We start from the raw sequence: 19,668 nt of genomic DNA, 5'->3' as shown, positions 1-19,668 counted from the left end.
TGCTGCCTTCCCTGCCTGCAGCTGTCAGAGCACAGCGGGGCAGGAACCATCCCTGCTTGACAGTGCATCACCCAAGCTCCAGAAAAGTGGTGGAGGCAGCACTGGAGAGAAGAGAGACACAGGCTCATCTGTGCTGTTGATCAGTGTGACTGGTCTGTGTACTCACCCCTTGTGCAGAGTCCATTGCTGCCTCTCAGAGCAGCAGTTACCTTTTGTTTTCCTATCACAGAGGTGGTGACTGGAAGCAGAAGGGCTGACTTTCCCTTGCTGTACTGAACTCTGTGTTGCTTTAGAAGCAGGCTCCTTGTTGTCTTTCAAGCAGCTGCACTGTCATGACAGCAACAGCATTAAGTCCAAGTGTGTGCTTTGGAGAACCTCTTTGGTTTTGGTTTTGCTTGATCAGCCCAAAAGCAGATCTGGCAAAGCTGTGAGCCAAGCACAGAGGCCTTTTCTGTACTGCCATATGCATCAGCCTAGGAATCCTGTCATCCAGGAGTGCTCCTTCAAAGCCATCATACAAGTCTGGCCACTCCACAGCACCATAAACATCCCTGGACTGCTGTGCCATCTGCCATGTCCCTGTCTAACATTCTCTCTCTCTCTTCCTTCCACAGCTCGGAAGTCTCTTGGTCTGCCAGGTCGTCTTCCACCCTCCACAGTGCCCCCTCAGCAGCGTCCCCCACTCAGTGGTGGGCACAGTGGCCTGGGGACAGGAGCCATGGTGGCTCGTTCCAGCGACTTGCCATACTTGATTGTAGGCGTTGTACTGGGATCCATCGTACTCCTCATCGTGGCTTTCATCCCCTTTTGCCTTTGGAGAGCTTGGTCCAAGCAGAGTAAGGGCTGTTTCTTGCAGGCTAATTTACAGGATATGGTTTGCCTGGGGATTAAATCTGACCTTGGGTGTAGTTGCATCAAACATCCAAAATGTGAGGGAATTCTGGGAAGCAGGGAAGGGGTGTACAGAGGGCAAGTCTCAGATGTCCTGTGGAATGCCATGAAGACAAAGGCCACTGTTTGTCCCTTGTTCTGCTTGCCTTGTTGCAAAGGAACCTCTGGGACTAGGGGAAAAGGGCCCCTTTTCACCATTTATGTCCAAGAGTGCTTTGGGTGCCAAAATGTCTGCCTGATAGGACAGCCTAACCCTATACATGCTGAGCTTCAACAAGCTTGACTTTACCTCTCATTTTTGCCTCAGACTTTCTTTTCCTTCCCTCTGCAGAACAAACCATTGACATGAGCTTCCCAGGAGCTGGGCTGCTGGTGTCATCCTGCCAGTACACCATGGTGCCACTGAGAGGCATCTCTGCTCCTCGTGCCAATGGACATCCCTTTGTTAATGGGCAGCCCTATGCCAGCAGGGCACATCTGAATGGCATCTGTGCCTCTGCAGGAGTGGGGTACACAAGCACCAAGCCCCGAGATTACAGCCCAGATGAAGTGCCACAGGTGAGCCCACACCTGGGATCAAGAGCTGGTTTGTCATGAGCTGGAGGCCACACTTGCAGTGAGAGGGCTTCTCCAGATGTGGCTGGCACATTTTGCAGCATGTAGAAGTGGCAAGGCTGGCTTCCCAAAAGAGATTTCCCCTTTGTAGAAAAGTCAGACAAGTGGGGAACAGGAAGGTCTCCAAAACACTGGTGATAGGGTGTTTTCTTGAGCCTCTTAAGTATGGAGGAGGCAGTGAGAAAAGGCAACACTCATGGGAATGGTTCCTGTGTCCCCTGAGCAAAGGTCACAGGGACTGACAGTGCTGAGGACTCTGTAAAAGGGTAACAGGCAGTGCCAGAGCTGAGACTGTAAATTGCTTATCCCCCACTCATTCAGCACTAAGTGTAAAGTGAGTTTTTCAGTGCTCAGTTCCACTGCCCTCAGTAGCAAAAGAGTTTCAGCTTTTTCTGCCTTCTGCTGTAAGAACTTCAGAAGTCTGCCCCAGGGCTCAGACTCAGATCAGCACCTGCATCTTAATGCTGCTGTGTGCCATTGGTCTGCTAAGAATCCTTCTCTCTCCTTCCAGTCACAGGAGGAGACCAACGCCTTGCTGCAGGCAAGAGTGCTGCAGAATGGGAGTGCCCAGCAAGACTACCAGCCCTCCAGGTTAGTCCTGGCGTGTGGAGAGGGAGGGTGGAACAATCCACTGGGACCCACGTGCTCTCAAAAGCCTGCCCTCAATACACTCCTGTCTCCCAACTCTTGGGAAACAAATCCATGCCCCAGCACTAGACACCTTGGTCTAAATTCTCTTCACACAACTCATTCCTCTTAGGATTTCAGGAAGGAATAATTTAATTGTAGAGGTGGCCAAGACCTATTCCCCTCCATCCCCTTTTCCTCCTCCTGTTTCTAAGTTGGAGACTGAAAAGCAGGATGAGAGAAGCAAACATCTTTGATTGATGCTGATAAAGAGCTGCCCCAGAATCTGCCCACTGTCCAGTTGTTAGTGCTTAGTGTCTCACTGTTCAGACATCTTCATTACCATGCTCCCTGTGAGGTACTATTCCTTCTGGTTCCTGTGGCACTCATGAGCTGTTGGATCATGGATACCAGGTCCCACATCACCTCATTCCCATCCCACAGGTACATCCCCGTTTCTGCACTTCCCCTCATTTAGGAATGTTCTGTGTCACAGCATTGATGAGCTGGCTGAGACATGACACGAGTTATATCTTTCAAGGAGGAAAGATCTGGTAAACAGCCCTAAACCTCTCTGCCTGCTTCCCCAGATTGCCCAGCTCCAGAACAGAAGACAGCTCTTTCCTCTACAGTCTCCCAGATGACTCCACTCACCAGCTTCTTCACCCACAAGATGACTGTCCTCACCTTCAAGAGCACTTTGTTGGCCTCCATCATCCAGTGATGGGAAGCAAAGTGGGAGGCCCTAGCCTGGATGCTCGACGGGATACCCTCTTCCACCAAGGTCAGTGGTTTGAAAAACTCCATGCCTCCATCTCATCGTTTTAGGCTGCTCTTGAAGGGAGATCTCACTGCAGAGCCTTTCTGATAGCTCATGTTCAAGTGATGTGAATCCATCTCCCTAGGACCTAATTCATTGATCCACCCCTGTAGTGCAGGTCAGACTTGTTTTGTGTGATCATGGCATCAAATTCCCACACAGACTTTCAGAATGCAGATCTTCCTCTTTGATCAGAGCCCACCCCCTGCCATAAAGTGAGCTATTGACTTGAAACCTCCCACAGCATCTCTCATTCCAGTGTGCACTGGATTAATTTCTTGCTCCTTTCTCCCTCAGGAAGCCCATGCTGCTTAGGCCTAGTGCCAGTTGAAGAGGTAGAAAGACTAGATTGCTGCCAGTCCAGAGGAGATCTCCATGCCCAGAATCCAGCGATCACAGCTTTGGGTCAGGACCTACCAAGACATCTGAACAGCAGCCCTCCACCACTGAGACCCTCAGAGACTCATCCTCCCACCAGCTAGGGACCAAGCTGCCTTTTGCAAAAGACTTATTCTAAAGAGAGAAAGATAAAGGGTATTTATTTTTGTATAACACCCCTATTTATATATTTATGCACTTGTATATAGATGTATATGTGCCTTTTATAATGCTATGGAGACAGAAGGCATCCTCAGCAAGGTCACAGGAAACAAGGCAACAGCTCTCAGTGGCAGCATCAGAGCACACAATGGAGACAGCTGGACAAGGGACACGGCGGGACATGGGTCCAAACAGAGCTGCCACCACCCTCTTCCAGCCTAGAGGGCTTCACAACAAATAATGCTGTCAAAAAGGTCTTTTCCTCTCCCCACCCAGGAAGGTTTGTTCCATGAACACACTCCTGTGAATGGACTGGAGTTATGCACTCTGCCTGATCAACTTAAACAACCTTTCACATACATGCCATCTGCAGCTGCCTATCTGTAAAGACAAATCCACGCTTTAACATCTAAAATAAAGGCTTTAGTCTTTGCTGTGCCTGGCTTTATGCTAACTCCTCACACATAATGAGCCTTCTCTTTCTTTTACACTTGCAGATGTACAGCAAGCAGGACACCTGGGGAAAGGTGACACTTTTTCTGCAGTTAGAATTTTCCAAATAGTCACTGGTGACACTTAGTCTGGGGTCTTCTTGTTCCCTGTCTCCAGCTGAGCCTCTGGCTGTCTGGTTACCCAGCTGCCACTGGATGTCCTTGCTCTTTGTTAGGCAAGGGCTTTGGTGCCAGTTCACAGCCCTTCTCCTGGGGCTCCAGGCATTTCCCACCTCCCAGGGCACAACCTGTAGCTGTACAAGAGCTCCCAGCACCCAGTATGTTCCTCAGCAAGGATCCCCTGTAAAGGCAGCCTGCACAAACACCATTCACAGGCTTGTGCTGGGACCAGCAGGAAGTTCTTGTCCCTGGCTGGGATATGGCTGGAGCCCTGCTGAGCATACACCAGACAGAGACACAAAGACCTGTGGCAAGAGGTGGGGAGTGGGGAGGAGCAGCAAGAGCAGCTGGAGATTGTTTAATTTATTCAATTAAAAATTAGCACCTCAAGAGCCTTGCATGGGGAGAACACAACCCACTCCACCCTGAGGCTGAAGGAAGATTTTAAAGTCAAGACAGGGTAAGTGCTGTAAATGATCACATGCTGCCACCACACCAAATGAGAGGCAAAAAAGTGCAACACCTGAAAACACACAGAGCTTGGCCCTCTCACTGATCAGGCCAGTGGAATTACAGGCTGACTTTGCATTGTTACATCCTCCTCCTGGCTAGGTAAATGCTACATCCTGCCCTGAGGAGAAAGGCCCCTGTGCTTTCTCCTGGCCAGCAGGGCCACTGCCAATGCTTGCTTGAGGCAGACTAATTTCACCATTTTTGAGAACAAGGTACCAAACTATTTGCTGCTGTGAAACTTCAAACCCGCTTTCAACAGCCACTTGTTTGAAGAGTAGACAGACATAATGCACACACGTGGACGCACAAAGGGCACCTTGTCCAGTACAACCCTCTGCAATGGACTGATAACAGTATTTAGTAGTTTCATTTGCTATTTTTTATTCCATATATGTTACAGTCATGTTTTGATAGAAAAAACAAATGTAACCCCTTACAACTAAACCCCTGGATAGCCAAAACCAATTAATTTTGCACCTCCAAGCATGACTGCTGCCACAGTTAATTTTAAGGGTGACTTGGATTGTTAGTGACTATTTCTGAAGAGGAAGTTGGAGTGTCAGAGTCCTGTGGTAAGAGGCGCCCACCTTTTCTCCTAAGGGAAGTGAGTTCTTTTACATCCAGTCTATTCTGGCTGATTGCCTGTCTCAGAAAGGCCACCTCACAAGTTATCTGTGTGAGCTGTGATTCCAGCCTGGCTGTCTCTTTGATGTCAGCATTTTGGGTGCTCTCAAATTCTCCACCCTGTGGAGGAAAAAAATGGCTCCTATAAAACATGGAGAATGAACAGTGGAAATTTATTTCAAGTAGGTAAAGTGAAGCTTTCCAAGAGCCAGGACATATCCATGACTTCTCCACACCTTAGTCAGAAGTATGTGGAAGACTGAAGGTTCACTAACTTAGACTTACTTCATGGTACAGAGCAGTAAATCCACTTCTCGTTGTAATGCTGTTACATGACAGTAATATGACTGTTTACATGTAACAAAGGAATATTCTTTTCATTCCTTCAAGGCATATTTTAATTAGAATTGAGTTTGTTTCAGTCCTAGAAAGCAGCTAAGTAAGAAATAACAGAGGTGCTAAGGTATGAAGCAATCCATCCTGTCCCACTCCTAGCCTAAACTGCTGACTGCAGAGCAGGATGTGAGACCAAGGAACTGGTGAAGGCCAGATGATCCCTTACCCATTTCTGAACAGTCCCAAACCTAAGAGGCTAAAAGGCTCACCTGACCAGTTGTCAGTGATTCCAGCTCAGTTTCGAGCTGATGCTTTTCATGGCAAAACCTGTTCATCTGGTGCAGCTTGCTGGTGTTTTCCCTTGTCAGCTTCGCTAGCTGATGCTGCAGGACTACAATTCTTTCCTAGAAAGGTGTAAAAAGTTGATCTGGGATGAGAGAGCACAAAAAGTGTGGAGTGGGGAAGAAGCAGTAGGCACAATGTAAATGTCACAGGTAAACAACAGACTGATCCTGTCACACCACCTGATCCCACAGTACCTTTAATGCAATCTCATCTTTTTGTTTTTAATATATTTAAAGTACAAATGCCCAAGTAAAAAGGCAAAAGTGTGGGAAAAAGAAAGCTCTTCTGTAAGGGCAGCATAAGCATGTTGCCTGCTTGCACCACAGCAGCTGAGCCTTAGGCCCCACCAAATGGAGACATGAACTTTTCAGACTGCACAGATTGGCACCCCAGGCATGAGCCACAGCCTGCCCTGTACTCAGTTTGTCACTAAAAGCACTGAGAGAGGGCAGGAGGTGCTGAACGCCACCTGAGAACCAGAGAAAAGCACTCCACAAGAGCTTCACGTAGGGAATGAAGTAGGACAATGTGTTTGAAGAAAGCAAAACAGAGATCAACTACCTCTGTGAAAAATAGGATGTGCAACAGCAACTGGAGCAGAGGTAGGAATGATGATGGGAAATTCAAGTGGAACACTATGGTCTATTAAGGACAAGTGAAAAAAAATCAAACATGAACATGTTCACAAAAGATTTCAGTGTAACTTTTTAGCCCCACAAGGAAACTTAGGGTTAAGAGATCATCACGTGTGTCTCCCTCCCTTCCTGCTGCTTACCTCCCATTCTTTGAGCTCCATGAAATGCTCATACTCCTTCTCCATTATTCTCACTTTCATCTGCTCCATGGGTATATTAACAGAGTGGGCTTGAACTGCTTCAAAATCAACCAGCCGACCAAACTTCTCCATCAGCAGAAGATTGCACCTCTCCTCCAATTCTAACAGAGGGACATTGGCACAAATGGCAGCACTGTCATTCACGGGTTTAGAAGAATTTCTGCCTTACCCCAGCTTTTTGTCTGAGCTTTTTGGTATCTGCTGTGTAATAAAAAATTCACACAAAACCACACAGAGCTCACAGCTGAGTCATACCATTTGTCCTTGCTCATGATCATGCTTGTCTGGTCACTAAGCCACACTCTAAACCAGTCCTAGTAAGCCTGTCTCACACCACAGGCTCTATAGGGCCTCTGCATGTCTAGTGGTGCTAGACACAGCTTTATGTTTGGTTCTTTGGGAAGTGTTTTGAATAGGGCTTGTTTCCTTCTTCAGATGTTACAAAGGGGAGGAAATGGCCAGAAAAAGCTACTTTTCCCCTAGGAGTTCTGGTTTACAAGCAGAAATAGCAAATGTGTCCAGACTTCCAGTGACTCCTCTCAATCAGCTCTCCTTATACTAAGTTCCCAAATTATGTTGCACAGCCTGATGACTCTGCAGTGCTGGAGAACTGCTATTCCATCAAAACAGTCCACTTGATCTGTTCTATTTTCTGAAGTAACCCTCTGTAACGTCTGTGTGAGTATGGAGACAGGCATGGTGAGTTACCCACACCCAGTGAGAGGGACAGAAGGAACATTAGCAATGCTGTGTTGCTCAGAGTCTCTGTCACTCACGTTGAATCTCCATCTCCATCTCCTTTTTGTCCTGGAGAAGCTGCTTATGTTGCTCCTTGGCCTTCTTATGGGTCTCTCTTTGCATTATCTTTTCATTACGTAGGTCCACAATTCTCTTCTTCAGGTACTGCAAGGACTCGTTGGTAAATACTAAAGTATGGGAGAAGTCACGGGGCATCTCCCCATCAACCAAGCACAGCACCTGCAAAACCAGACAGAAAAATAAGCATGGCTGGCTTTACTTATTAAGGGTGATGGAGATGTCTCTTTATAACAAATGTGTGAGCAATAGAGAACTAGTGAGTGAGTTAATACTACGCATGGGCACAACTCTTTTTTTGGGCCAGGGAATTGTGTAAATTAATGTATTGCATCCAAGCTGGAACTATTCAGTTGGGAAGAATTCCCATTAGTTTCAATAGTTTTCAGGGCTTTTTTGATTTGCTTTTCTTGGGGGGGGGGGTGTTTAGTTTTTTTTTCCCCAGGAGAATATCAGTAGGTATAGACCTGATGGCCAAACTTATACAGCAGTTAAAGACTATACACATTTCAGCAATGGGCCAGCCTGCCTGTCCTTACTTCGTTTCTGTCAGTACAGGAGAAGGGGAAAAAAAGGGAATTCTAGAGGAATTAGCAGCATGAAGTTCAGTTAACAGCACTTTCCTCCCAGGAGACCATAGTGAATAATGAACTAAGCGCCCCAAAGAGCAGTAACACCATTGTTTAGATGTACACAGGCCACTCTGCACATGCAGATGCACAACATCTTGAATTACCTGATGGAGTCTCAAAGGTACAACTACATACAGCTCATTCAGCCTGTGCAGCTTTTCCCACTGAAAGGCCTCCAGTTCCCTGTTTGCTGTGTCCAGACTGGTATCTACTTCTTTTGCCTGCAGAAAGACAAATTGTGGACAAACAAAATCCTGTGATACTGAGAATACATAAGGCAACAAGGTTCTGTTAGAGTTCCTGATCCAAAGAGAAAGAAGTATATAAAAATATGCTTTTTTTTAAACTACATATGATAGGTGAGTTTCACAGGCAAACCCAAGGATCATCTACAAATATTCAAGCAAGATTTTAACCTGAAAACCTCTGCACACACATACACTCGTGAATGCCTCCTTAGAGAAGCCCTGTATGTATCAAGAGACAGCTGCTTTGTTTAGCGTCTAAAAACACTTGTAGATCTACAGAGCCTGCATGATAATTTTTATTGTGTTATGCCTGGAAATGCTTATTGATTCTGCATGAGAAAGAAACAATTCAGACTCAAATGTCATACCCCAGGGTGAATATGTGGCAGCTGGCACTTAGGAAAGCCTTTAAAATCTAAAAAATGTTGTATGTTAAGCATGCTTGATGGAACATTTTTGAGACAAAAAAAGTGCAAGACTTGCATAATGTTATTTTGGTACCACACTCTCTCTTCCAGATAACCCTTCAAAATAAAATATTTTTTAATTAATACAAATCAAATTTCTTAATGAATGCAGGAGTTCAAAAAAGCAAAATGGAAAATTTGTACCAAAAGAGTTTATTCAGTGATTACCTGTGACAAAGAGTGATGGAAAATAAAGCAAAATAAATAGATGGTAGAATAGAATTTTTATGCATTTATTTTAACCTGGATTTGCATTAGGGTAAGTATTATTCAATTGCTGTTGCCATGCACACCCACAGAGGATAGGCCAGACCATACTGCATGTTTCATCTGAACCAGAGAATCCAGTTCCTGCTGCTGCACAAGGCTAGACAACTGGGAAGGAACTGCACCTAGAGCCTGGATCCAGCCCCATGAAAGCTAAGGTTGGATCCATTTGATTTACCCTTTTCAGGAGAACAGGTGACCCATGTCGAGCTGCCTCCTGCCTCTGTGCTACCACAGGTATCGCTTCCCAAATGGACACCTCTCAGAGGGTTAGGATTTTGTTTTTAGATCTCAGACTAGCACTAATCACTAGCACTACATTTAACATGATGATGCTTTCTGAGAAAACAGTACAATACCTTTAAGGCCAAGGCATTATATTCCTTTTTGAGGTCAGCAGCAACTTTCTTCTCCTCTTCTAAAGCTTTCTCAATGCCTATCCGCTGCTGCCGGAGCTGGATGGTGTTCAAGAAGAGATCCTCACTGCAGCCTGAGAGGGAAAGGGTCAAAGAAGAGCTTACTTTTGCTGTGACTGTACTGGAGTTACTGGGTAGAGCTGGTACCTTCTCCTGCAGTGCACATTCCCAGCATTCCACATAATAACACCATGGGTTTGGTTCCCTAGAGCTTCCTTAAGCATAAACCCATGGGCCTCCATGACCAGGTGAATGTCTTGGATGGATTTTTTTCTTATTTACATTCAGTCTGTTTCCAGAAGTCACATTAAATGCATCAAAGCCAGCACTAAAGCCAAGTGCTCAAAAATTAGCTTTTGTAAGCAATGCAGTCCCAGTAATTAATACATGTTGCAGTAAAATCTTCAATTATGTGAGCACATAGTTGTTTCTCCATAGCACCCTTCACTATAAATGATGAACTTGCTGCAGGGATAATTTATAGCTCTATTGGTAAACAAAGCTGTATTTCATAGAAACTGTGTTGTGGTAAGGAAGATCTGTGAATTTCTATCTAATACTGTGATTTCAGTAATGCTAAACAAGTGCATAATTATGCCCAAATCAGCAGGCATAATAATAAAAAAGAGAGCCCAATAAAGGAAAAAAAATTCTACATAAAGAGACAAATATGAAGAGCCTGATGCAACATGTAATTTCCTTGTTAAATTAGCAATTTGGACTTTTTAACTCAGAAGTAAAAATCTTTATTTCTTCCCAACATTCCATTGAAAAATGAGATGAACGAGGAGTTAATAAAAAAATAAATTTGTGGAAATGATTTGAAAATACAATTTAAAAAAAAAGGAAGGTGGATTTTTGGTAAGTTCGAACTTGAAAATGAAGCAGTGCTGTTACACTGTCATTGACACATCACTCAAAGATTTTTTTAAAAAACAACATCCTGAATTAGCTAAGCTCGTACAAAGGAAAAAGAGGGAGAAAGGTTGGTTGCCTCTTTTGAATGCACAAATGAAGAGGATTTTGCAAAGTAAAGCTCCTAACTTTTCAGAGCAGCCTAGCAACAGGCAATTGCTGCATAAATCCACGAGGTGGTAACAAAGAGCTTCAATTAACAGCATGAGGATCCCCTCAGAATTTCCCTGAACAGGGAGGGATCCAGCCAGGCCAGGCAGCTGGTTTCCAGAGAGCAGCTACAGCCTTGTCACTGCTCCACTCCAGAGAGGATCCTTTTCTCTCCAGATAACAGCCATGAAATGGTGAATGCTTCTTTACACAAAATAATCCATTCTTACTGCTTAGCTAAGTTTTATTTTTCCAAGCTTTTTTAATTAGGGTAGTCTACACTACCAACGGCTTTATTATCTTGACCAAAGTTTCCTGGGGAAAAATGCTGCACACAGGAGGGGTACACACATTCCAGCCCTTCATGACTTTAGCATGCAGTGAATAATTAAAAAAATCTGTGTTTTCTTTTCAAACACATGATGTTGTCCCAAACCTAAACAACTAATTAACACAAGGAAATAACAGCATAGGTACCTTCTGGGCAAATGGAGTCACCAAAGGCTACATCTTCAGATCTACAATTTTCTTCATCAGTCTTTAGGTCAGGTTTTTCATCATCCTTCTCTTCATTCTCATTTTCTTTATCTGAAAGAAACAGAGACTGGCTTGCAAAACAGCCCAGACCCACCAGCTATGCATTATGCCAATGTGCTGGTGAACACAAGCCCAGTAACCCATGAAAGATCATTCTGGTGATATGTGAATCCAGGCACCTTGTGCCTATTGCATTGATCTGATGCAATGTTTTCACAGAAAGGAAAACAGAAAAAAGAGGAGGGGAAAACAGAGAGACAGAGCGATATCACCTAGAAGTAGAACAGATACAGGTACAGCCCATGTTATTAGGACTTAACTTCAATATATTTTCTCTTTTTATATGTGTTAGGAACTTAAGCAGTGTGAGTTTACCATTCTGATACAGAGATTAATTAACCAAGTAGAATATGGAAGCACAAATCTGTCATAAAAGCACCACCACTGTCTTCGCTTTTTGGTAATCATGTCCCACTTGAAATCAAAAGCCAAGTCAGAGAGAGCACAAGTATTTTAGCTCAGTAAGACTGCCTAGCTTTAACAGCTTAAAACTGAGTCACTAAGACAAATTAAATTCTTTTGTAATATGGTCAGTCCTGTGACTAATAGATGATTGCAGATTAGGTTTATGATCTCTCATTAGTCAATAGACAGATTAGAGCAGAATGTCATGAATGTGACAGACTAATCACTTATCCATTGCTCCCATTGGTACAGCATAGGAAGCACCTATTTAAAGCTGTGCCTCTTCCTCTTACCAATTATCAGTCCTCAGTAATGACTTACAGAATGTAAATTGCAGGAGCTGTTATCAGACCAACTGCAGTCATGTTAGAAACTGGATTACATCATTGTTATCATTCAAGATGATGGCCACAGAACACATTGTCAGTCTATAAACAAATCTGTTCATAGGGTTTTTGAACTGACTGGAGTGTTGTGTGTACTCAGGGCTCCAGCTAGACTGAGACACGTGTACTTGACCACATGGAAATAAGTAAAACAAATCCATAAAGCAAAAAGAACAAAATCTCCAACCTGCTTCTCTTCCTACTTCTTCTTTTTCCACATACTCAACTTCCTGCTTCAAAAGATTGGTCAGAAAATCAGCAAATTCATTGTCTTCTCCAAGGGATGCTTCAAAGCTGGCATAAAGAGCTTTCTCACGTTCCTGAAGCATTACAATCTCAAATTTTCTATCTTCTATTTGTGCAAGGTAGCTCTTCAATTTTGACTAAACAAACAAAAAACTACTTCAGTTAAAGGTACAACCCATGTATCTGTATATAGGATGCATCTGTGAAGATCTGGAAATGCAAAACTTGTCTTTCTCTCTTGATGAAACCTATGGTTCAATTAAGCATCCATTCCATTAAGAACATTTCATAGGAGTATGTTCTTAAAGTATGTGATTAGTCACTTATGCCATATCATGAAGGATCTATTAAAATTCAAATGTTAAGATTATTAAAAAATTAAGTATTGAAAGTTAGAAGTGGCCATCCTAGTAGGCTGATTATCAAGAGTTTCTTGTTTTTCAAAATTTAGCACTAGTCACGGGATCGGTGCTAAAACAAAGCCAAGGGATGCCACCATTTACTTTATGGTTTGCTTTTGTTTCAAGCCATGCATTAATGGTACTGTTAAATTTAAATTAATGCTACACGTGGCCTACTTACTTGCATGTCCTCCTGTTCATTAATGAGGGCACCAATTTGCTCCTCAAGAAGGTCCTCATGTATCTCAAGTTTCTTCAGGATAAGCAGCTCTTCACAGCATGTGATGCAGCGCAGATCAGCACTTTTCAGCTGCATATCCATTTTCAGCTTCTGGTGCCGCAAAAGGCGAAGTTCAGCATCAAAGTTGATCACCAGTGTGTTGATCTGGAGCAAAGGAGTGTCAAATCACGGACAGGAAAAGTATTACCAGTGCAGTTAAACATGCAACGCTAGAGAAAGGAGCAGAAGGGAAAAATTCTCTCTGCCAAATCAACAACTCAGACATGCCATTTCCTAGAGGGTACTGATGCACTTAGAAAGACAAAGTTAATCCCAAATGTGTCTTTGTTCTCACCACAATAGCAAAAGAATCACCAGAGCTTCACAGAAATCTTTCACTGCACCCCCTCCATCCCTGAAGTATTTTACTCTTTAGAGACTTACACTACATCTGTAGCGATGCCTTGAATGTTTACAGCAGTTTATGTAACAGTCAAAGATGCATCAATAAATAACTCTTCTGCTTTGAAAGACTCATTTTGAAATAGCTGCCAGCTCTTCCCTTAGACATTTACAGCTAAACAAGTACTAGCAGCTGCCAACATTAACTTACAGGTGTGTGATGTTCACAGCAGAATTTGGGTATTCCCTCAAAACCTTCACACACATAAACACAAAGGTGTGTGTGTTGAGGCAGAGCAAAAAATCAATGCCCAGTAGCAGAAATTAGAGGAGAGATGCTAAGAAATGGAGCAAACAAGTGAACTGTGGCACACCTCTGGTATACTGCTCTCTGTACCCTCCTAAACTCTCTAAACTAGGAGCATCCTGAGCTTGAAGCAGTATGCTTGTGTTCAACAGCTTTGAATGGATTTTTTTCCCACACTATCAAATCATAGCTTCTCACACATCCTAGCACTGAGTTCCAAAGTTTTAGCTTATTGTTGGATAGGAAAATTATTTTCATTTGCATGCTTCAAGCTTTCTATGTGACCATTTCATCTGGTATCTCTCCTTTTAAGAGATGATTCCCACTCCCCTTTTCTATTTTATTCAGAATTTTATCACATCTCTAAAACCATTTCAGTTGCCCTTTTTGCAGGCCAAAGATACTTTATCCACTTAGATGTACCTTTTAAAGAATCTTTTCCATGACTAAGCATTTTGGTTACTCTCTTTTATACCTTTTCTAATCCTACAAAGTATTTTTTGGACTAGAAGGTTGAGACTACAATTTTTTAAGAGTTGAAAACATGAATCTACAAAATTGTAGTGATGCTGCTTTTTTAACTCTGTAATTTTTCAAGTTATGTCTAACATTTGTTTTTTTGTTTTTTTGGGGTTTTGGTTTGGTTTTGGGTTTCTTTTTTGCTACTAGGATCATAGCACAATCAATAAGAAATCTAAGATCTGTTTTTCAAGTGATAATAGTCAGAACACAGGATATAGTTATGGATTTATACTGATTTACACTGTAAATGTGCAACAGTTAGCATTTTCCTGGACTGCGGAAAGGCAAGACCCACTGCAATCCTGAAACAGAAGGTGATTTTGTTTCACTTATGATGCAGTGGGTGGTGTGGTTTGTTTGTTTTGGGTTTTGGGATTTTTTTAATCTGACAAAAATAACTTTCAGTTTCCTACCTTTTTAATCAAGGTCTCCTGCAAGTATAGATTTTTTATCTTCTCCCTCTTTAAAATTTCCAGTTCCATTTCTGTTGGCTCTGCCTTCTCCATCACAAAAGCCTGCTGCTCCTCTGTGACCACAGCTGATGCATCTCCAGCCTGTGCCATGGGGTCACCCTCTTCCACTGGAGGAGTTTGAAGAAGCACGTGCCTAAATGCGCGAAATGAGGGACACCCTTCCAATGGCTCCTTGAGCTTTGCCTTGGCCTCCTGCTCCTCTTTGAACTTTAGGAGGACATCACTGTTGTATTCAACTATTTTTTCAGGAACCTCATCTGGATGTAACTGAGGGATCGGGGGAATAGGGAGATGTTCTGATACATCTAAGCGTGCCTGTATGGATTTCACTTCCTTCACTAAATTCTTGATTTCATCAATAATGGAAACCTTGAGATCCCGCAAAGACACAATCTCTTTGTTCATGTTCACTTTCATCCTATGGATCTGCAAAGGAAAAACAATTTTAGTAGGATTCTCCACTACAGGAATAGTCTTACCCAACTCAAGAAGGCTAACATTAGGATTACTAATTATTTTGTGGTAAAGGGACACTGTATGAATTGACTCTTTTTACTGAATGTGATTAATATTCTTGGCAGAAACTTATCTTTATAAAATAAAATAATACACCACCCACCTGAAGAAACTGCAATTCCTCATCTGTATAAACCCAGAATTTATGACAAGAACTATTCCCTTTGTTTGTCCTAATAAATTAGGTTAATCACTGGAAATCTGGTAACATCAGCACTACAGTGAAGTGCTGAAGCCCAAGCATGAGACTAAAATGATCCAACAAATCCCCCGAGACTCGCAGCATTGCTTCAGTAATGCTTAGACCTCACTGTCAAAGTTATCTAGTGTCACTCTTTTGCACTCCAGCCAAATACAATGAAAAACCATTCCTATGAGAAGGATGGGGAGAAAGAAGTCACAAGGAAAGCAACAAAGATACTGCACAACATTTGAACTTATTGTGTCTTCGTGGTTAAAATATGTGCAGTAACTGTAGGAGTCCTACTATAGCAAGGTGCCTCCAAAAGACCTGGTTTCTCAGGAAGATTCCAATTCCAGAAGGAGTGATTGCCAAAGTGCAAATACAGAGGCCACACTAGAACACTTGTACTTGCTCTCATCCCTGTTTTTGTAAAGGTATTTCATGGCAGGGGCTATTTAGCTCAGTATTTTACTAGATTGTAAGACTTATAATTAAAAAGACAGGTGCTCCTGCTGAAGTACTAGAGAAGGTAAATTCTCCTCATTTTTAAAAAGCCACCATGGATTGATTCAGGTCTGGGTTTGGTGAAGCACAAAACAGTTCACAAGAGAAGGGCTGATTTTTAACTAAATCTTACTCAAAACAACCATCTGTCCTTCAATGCCAATTCCCACACTCACTTTGAATTCCTTTCAAAAAACTTCTTCAGTGATTAATACACTATCCTCACTTTCCCCAAAAATGGGGCAATATACATAGTTTTACATACCAAGTTTTCCAGGGTTGCAAGCTGAATCATCTTCTTTTTAGTGCTTATACGATCATCTTCAGTGAGTGTGTAGTTAGTGGCAGTCTTCAGCCTGTAACATCCTATATTCTTCTGTGCTTCTTTGATCTCCTCAGTATCTCTGGGATTCTCAAAGTTAACTCTAGGTTTGCTTTTGTATCTGGTAGGAAAAAAATAAAGCTGAACTTCAAGACAGAAGGCATACAAATGAACAGTCATTCAGTCATTTCACACCTTCTGACTTGTGCAGCAAAGTTTGGGAAGTGAAAGAGTAATGTATCTCTTTCAGAAAAGAATGGCTACTTTGGAAAGACTATCTTTGCACGTTTTAATGAAAATCCCAGATTTTTTTTTCCCCCTAAGAGCTCTTAAAACATAGCTCTGCCATGGGAAAGTTTAAACCTTCACACTCAGACTGAGTTCTGAGTAAGCGAGTACATGCTGCTATCAGTTTCAGGGAGCCACACATCAACTATCTACCAGCCCTTAGCACAGAATACCTGATCCTACTCTACGTTGTTAAACACTCAATAACCTTAAAAGCTTTGTATTCTGACTCCACACTGGCCCCATTCCCTGCCTTTCATCTCCTAAGGAAGAACTTCTGTACTTCTATGAGCATAGAATGGTTTGCATTATAAGGGACCTTAAAGATCATATTGTTCCAGTGCCCCTACCATGGACAGGGGCACCTTCCACTGGACCAGGTCACCCAAAGCCCCATCCAAACCAGGCTTGAAAAAGAGGTCATTCAAAGTTATGACTTAGGTTTGATATTTGGAAAAGGTTCTTCACCCAGAGGGTGGCTGGGCCCTGGAACAGGCTCCCCAGGGAAGTGGTCACAGCACCAAGCCTGGCAGAGCTCAAGGAGTGTTTGGGCAATGCTCTCAGGCATGGGGTGTGACTCTTGAGGCTGCCATGTGCAGGGACAGGACTTGGATTTTGATGATCCTTGTGGGTCCCCTTCAGCTCAGGATATTCTATGATTCTGTAAAAGATGTCCTGTCCCCCTTTCTTGCCTCTCAGGATAAAGACCAGCATGGAGCACAAAGGCATATCACAAACACTCACATAATGGCTGAGATGGCAAGACTGCTGACCTAACCCAGCTGTTACAGTGTCTGCTCCATGTAGGGCTGGCAGGATTCAGTAAGAGTTGACTGTAATGGCATAGGTGTCTCTCAGTCATGATCAATTTAGACACATTTTAATCCCTCTCTGAAAATGCAGCTACCTAGCTGAATTCAAATTTGATAATATTTTAGAGGAACCATAGAAACTAAATATATTCTAATGCACTCTTGAGACTTAGAGATACATGAAAATTCACCTGTTCTAATTATAACCCTTAAGAATATAAAAACCTAAGCAGAGAGATTATAGTGCCAAATGACAGCTCAAATAGCATTACTTGTCCTCAGACAAGAAGCAGAACCTAAAGAGAACAGAGTCCAGTTCAAGACTCACAATTCATTCCACTCTGCCCTCCTCTTCATGATCTTGGCTTTCAGTGCATCATATTTCTCAACAAGTCTTCTGATTTTCTCACGTCTGCTTTCTATATAACGCGTGGTTTGCTTTCGGACCTCTGGTGTCTCCAGCATTTCAGTCTCACTTTCAAAAACTACACTTTCTGAAACAAAAAATAACCATGTGAAGATGCAATACCACCCAGCACAGTAGTTCCAGCTACTGGAAACTCTCTCAGACAACTGTAGAACTAATGTAAATCAGGATAGTTCCATTGTAGTGGATGTTCTGAAAGTATTCAGGTTCTTTGACTTGACTTTTAGTCACATTCTACCCATGGGGCTGACAGACAATTGTTGAAATTGATCTAATAATGGAAAACTATGTACGAGTGTTTGTATGTTAGTACTAAAAAAGACATCACAGCTATATTTCTTTACCTGCACCTACACATGTATTTCGTTATCTTGGACTCAGGAAAACAAACTGAGATAAAAGACAGAAAGCATATTACTGAAAGATTTAAATGGTTATCATTACCTCTATGCAGATGTCTTTTCTTTTTGGGGATCTTTTCTTTTGCTTGTTCTGTCTCTTTAAATGCTGTCCACTTCTTTTTAAGTACTGCCCACTTGCTGCCCCCGTGTTTCTTATCTTGGGCGTATTTCTCAGACACTGTTAGAAGGCTGTAGGTGGAAATCTGATGATTGCTTTGCATAGCATGAACAGTGTAAGTAAATTCCAGAGGGTCCTGAAACCTGGAATCCCAAATTACACAAAACCATCTGGTGTCAGTGGGCACAATATACCAGTTTCCCTTGACCAAAAGGGCATGAATAGTGTAGTGTACTTATTGCACATGCAATCATTAGATGTAAATCCACAAGTCGGTAAGTAATTGCATAGCATGATGACATCTGACACTATCTATTGACTTCTATCCAATCCAGGAATGGAGATGCTCAAGAATAAACACATAAAGACCTTTCCCAATTTTGAAACTTACATCAGGATTTTCATGACAGTAACTTCCATCTTCCATTAAGGACTGATTAAAAACATGGTCATTCTATCCTTTTTCCCAGTCACAAACTCTGTGTGCCTAAGGTGTTTTTTTTATTGTGTATTTATTTTATGAAAACCAACTCAAAATGCACCTCATGCTTAAACCTGTGTTCCTGAGAAAGTTTCTTTCACAACTTCAAATTGTATAGAGAACATTGTAAAAGCAATGATGTTAAAATATCTGACAGACACACAACATGTCTTAAAAACAGGTGTTCACTTCACAGGTTGTTTTTCAACATTTCAGTAAGAGTTCTTGGTTCTTATTGAACTTACTGGCAAAACCCCAGGCAAAGAGTCTCAACCAGCTTTCTTCATATAGAAGTGAATCAGAATGAGGTAATTTCCTTCATTTGACTATCTGCATTTTTACCAAAGATTCAACAGAAGTAATTACACATAAATATGAGCAAATACTCTCATGTATGTTTCAAGTAAAATAAGAACAGAATCATAACAGAACAGATGAAATACTGATTATATGAGAGAGAGAACAAATGTCCTTTTTCCTTGTGGGAGATAGAACTTCATAGACAATAAGCCCCATGGAAGGTCAGGGAGAGAAGTAGAAGAGAAGTGGTAATTACTGTGCTTGTAGTTTCTGCAGTCCAATCAATTGTTTCTCGTGCTCCCAAGCCAACTCCTTTTGCACCAACTGGATTCTCTGTAGTGTCTGCCTATCCAGCTCTTCAAAGATCCTACGGTCCATCTCAAACTCCTACAGGAAGATGGAAAACCCAGTATCACATAATTTTGGCTACTAGGTCTTGATAATAAATATTTTTACCTAGGTGCCACAGTTGCATGCACATCAACACTGTCCTATACTGCAGAAGTTATCTCCACAGAGAACCACATTTTTTCCCGTGCTTCTTAATTGGCACAAATCATCAGCTGTGATTCAGCTGTAATTCAGAAGTCCCAGCAATTCATATATTCTTAAAACTACCTTAATCCAAAGCATTGGACATCTTTAACCCCAACATGATATGTAGCAACATTTTAGAAGAAGATGCCTG

General features: G+C 42.4%; 2 protein-coding genes across 5 annotated transcripts in view; one reads left to right on the top strand and one right to left on the bottom strand.

Moving 5' to 3' along the window:
• Positions 1-4,037, top strand: part of BOC (BOC cell adhesion associated, oncogene regulated) — a 54,363-nt gene extending 50,326 nt beyond the window's left edge. For 2 of the 4 annotated variants that reach the window (XM_088051246.1, XM_088051247.1), the window contains exons 15-19: positions 615-836; positions 1,223-1,449; positions 2,018-2,097; positions 2,724-2,917; positions 3,251-4,036. In XM_088051246.1, coding sequence (XP_087907372.1) covers positions 615-836; positions 1,223-1,449; positions 2,018-2,097; positions 2,724-2,917; positions 3,251-3,435 — 908 coding nt within the window. In that variant the 3' untranslated portion in view covers positions 3,436-4,036. Of the gene's footprint in view, positions 1-614; positions 837-1,222; positions 1,450-2,017; positions 2,098-2,723; positions 2,918-3,250 lie in introns of all 4 variants that reach the window. The other 2 variants (XM_088051248.1, XM_005523923.3) reach the window with 2 other exon arrangements.
• Positions 4,038-4,210: 173 nt separating this feature from the next.
• Positions 4,211-19,668, bottom strand: part of CFAP44 (cilia and flagella associated protein 44) — a 37,391-nt gene continuing 21,933 nt past the window's right edge. Inside the window, exons 20-33 of the mRNA XM_088051245.1 lie at positions 19,237-19,367; positions 18,125-18,342; positions 17,582-17,747; positions 16,097-16,274; positions 14,568-15,053; positions 12,885-13,088; positions 12,244-12,439; positions 11,146-11,256; positions 9,547-9,677; positions 8,310-8,426; positions 7,534-7,735; positions 6,698-6,858; positions 5,847-5,981; positions 4,211-5,361 (exon numbers count right to left, since the gene is read on the bottom strand). Of these exons, the coding sequence (XP_087907371.1) occupies positions 5,125-5,361; positions 5,847-5,981; positions 6,698-6,858; positions 7,534-7,735; positions 8,310-8,426; positions 9,547-9,677; positions 11,146-11,256; positions 12,244-12,439; positions 12,885-13,088; positions 14,568-15,053; positions 16,097-16,274; positions 17,582-17,747; positions 18,125-18,342; positions 19,237-19,367 (2,673 nt within the window). The 3' untranslated portion in view covers positions 4,211-5,124. The remainder of the gene's footprint in view (positions 5,362-5,846; positions 5,982-6,697; positions 6,859-7,533; positions 7,736-8,309; positions 8,427-9,546; positions 9,678-11,145; positions 11,257-12,243; positions 12,440-12,884; positions 13,089-14,567; positions 15,054-16,096; positions 16,275-17,581; positions 17,748-18,124; positions 18,343-19,236; positions 19,368-19,668) is intronic.

This window comes from Pseudopodoces humilis, chromosome 2 (assembly GCF_049639895.1).
Source record: "Pseudopodoces humilis isolate 2021_Gansu_Grassland_sample_001 chromosome 2, ASM4963989v1, whole genome shotgun sequence".
NCBI classification, from domain to species: domain Eukaryota; kingdom Metazoa; phylum Chordata; class Aves; order Passeriformes; family Paridae; genus Pseudopodoces; species Pseudopodoces humilis.
Note: the sequence above shows the minus strand (reverse complement) of the source record. Positions and strands in the feature narration are given on the sequence as shown.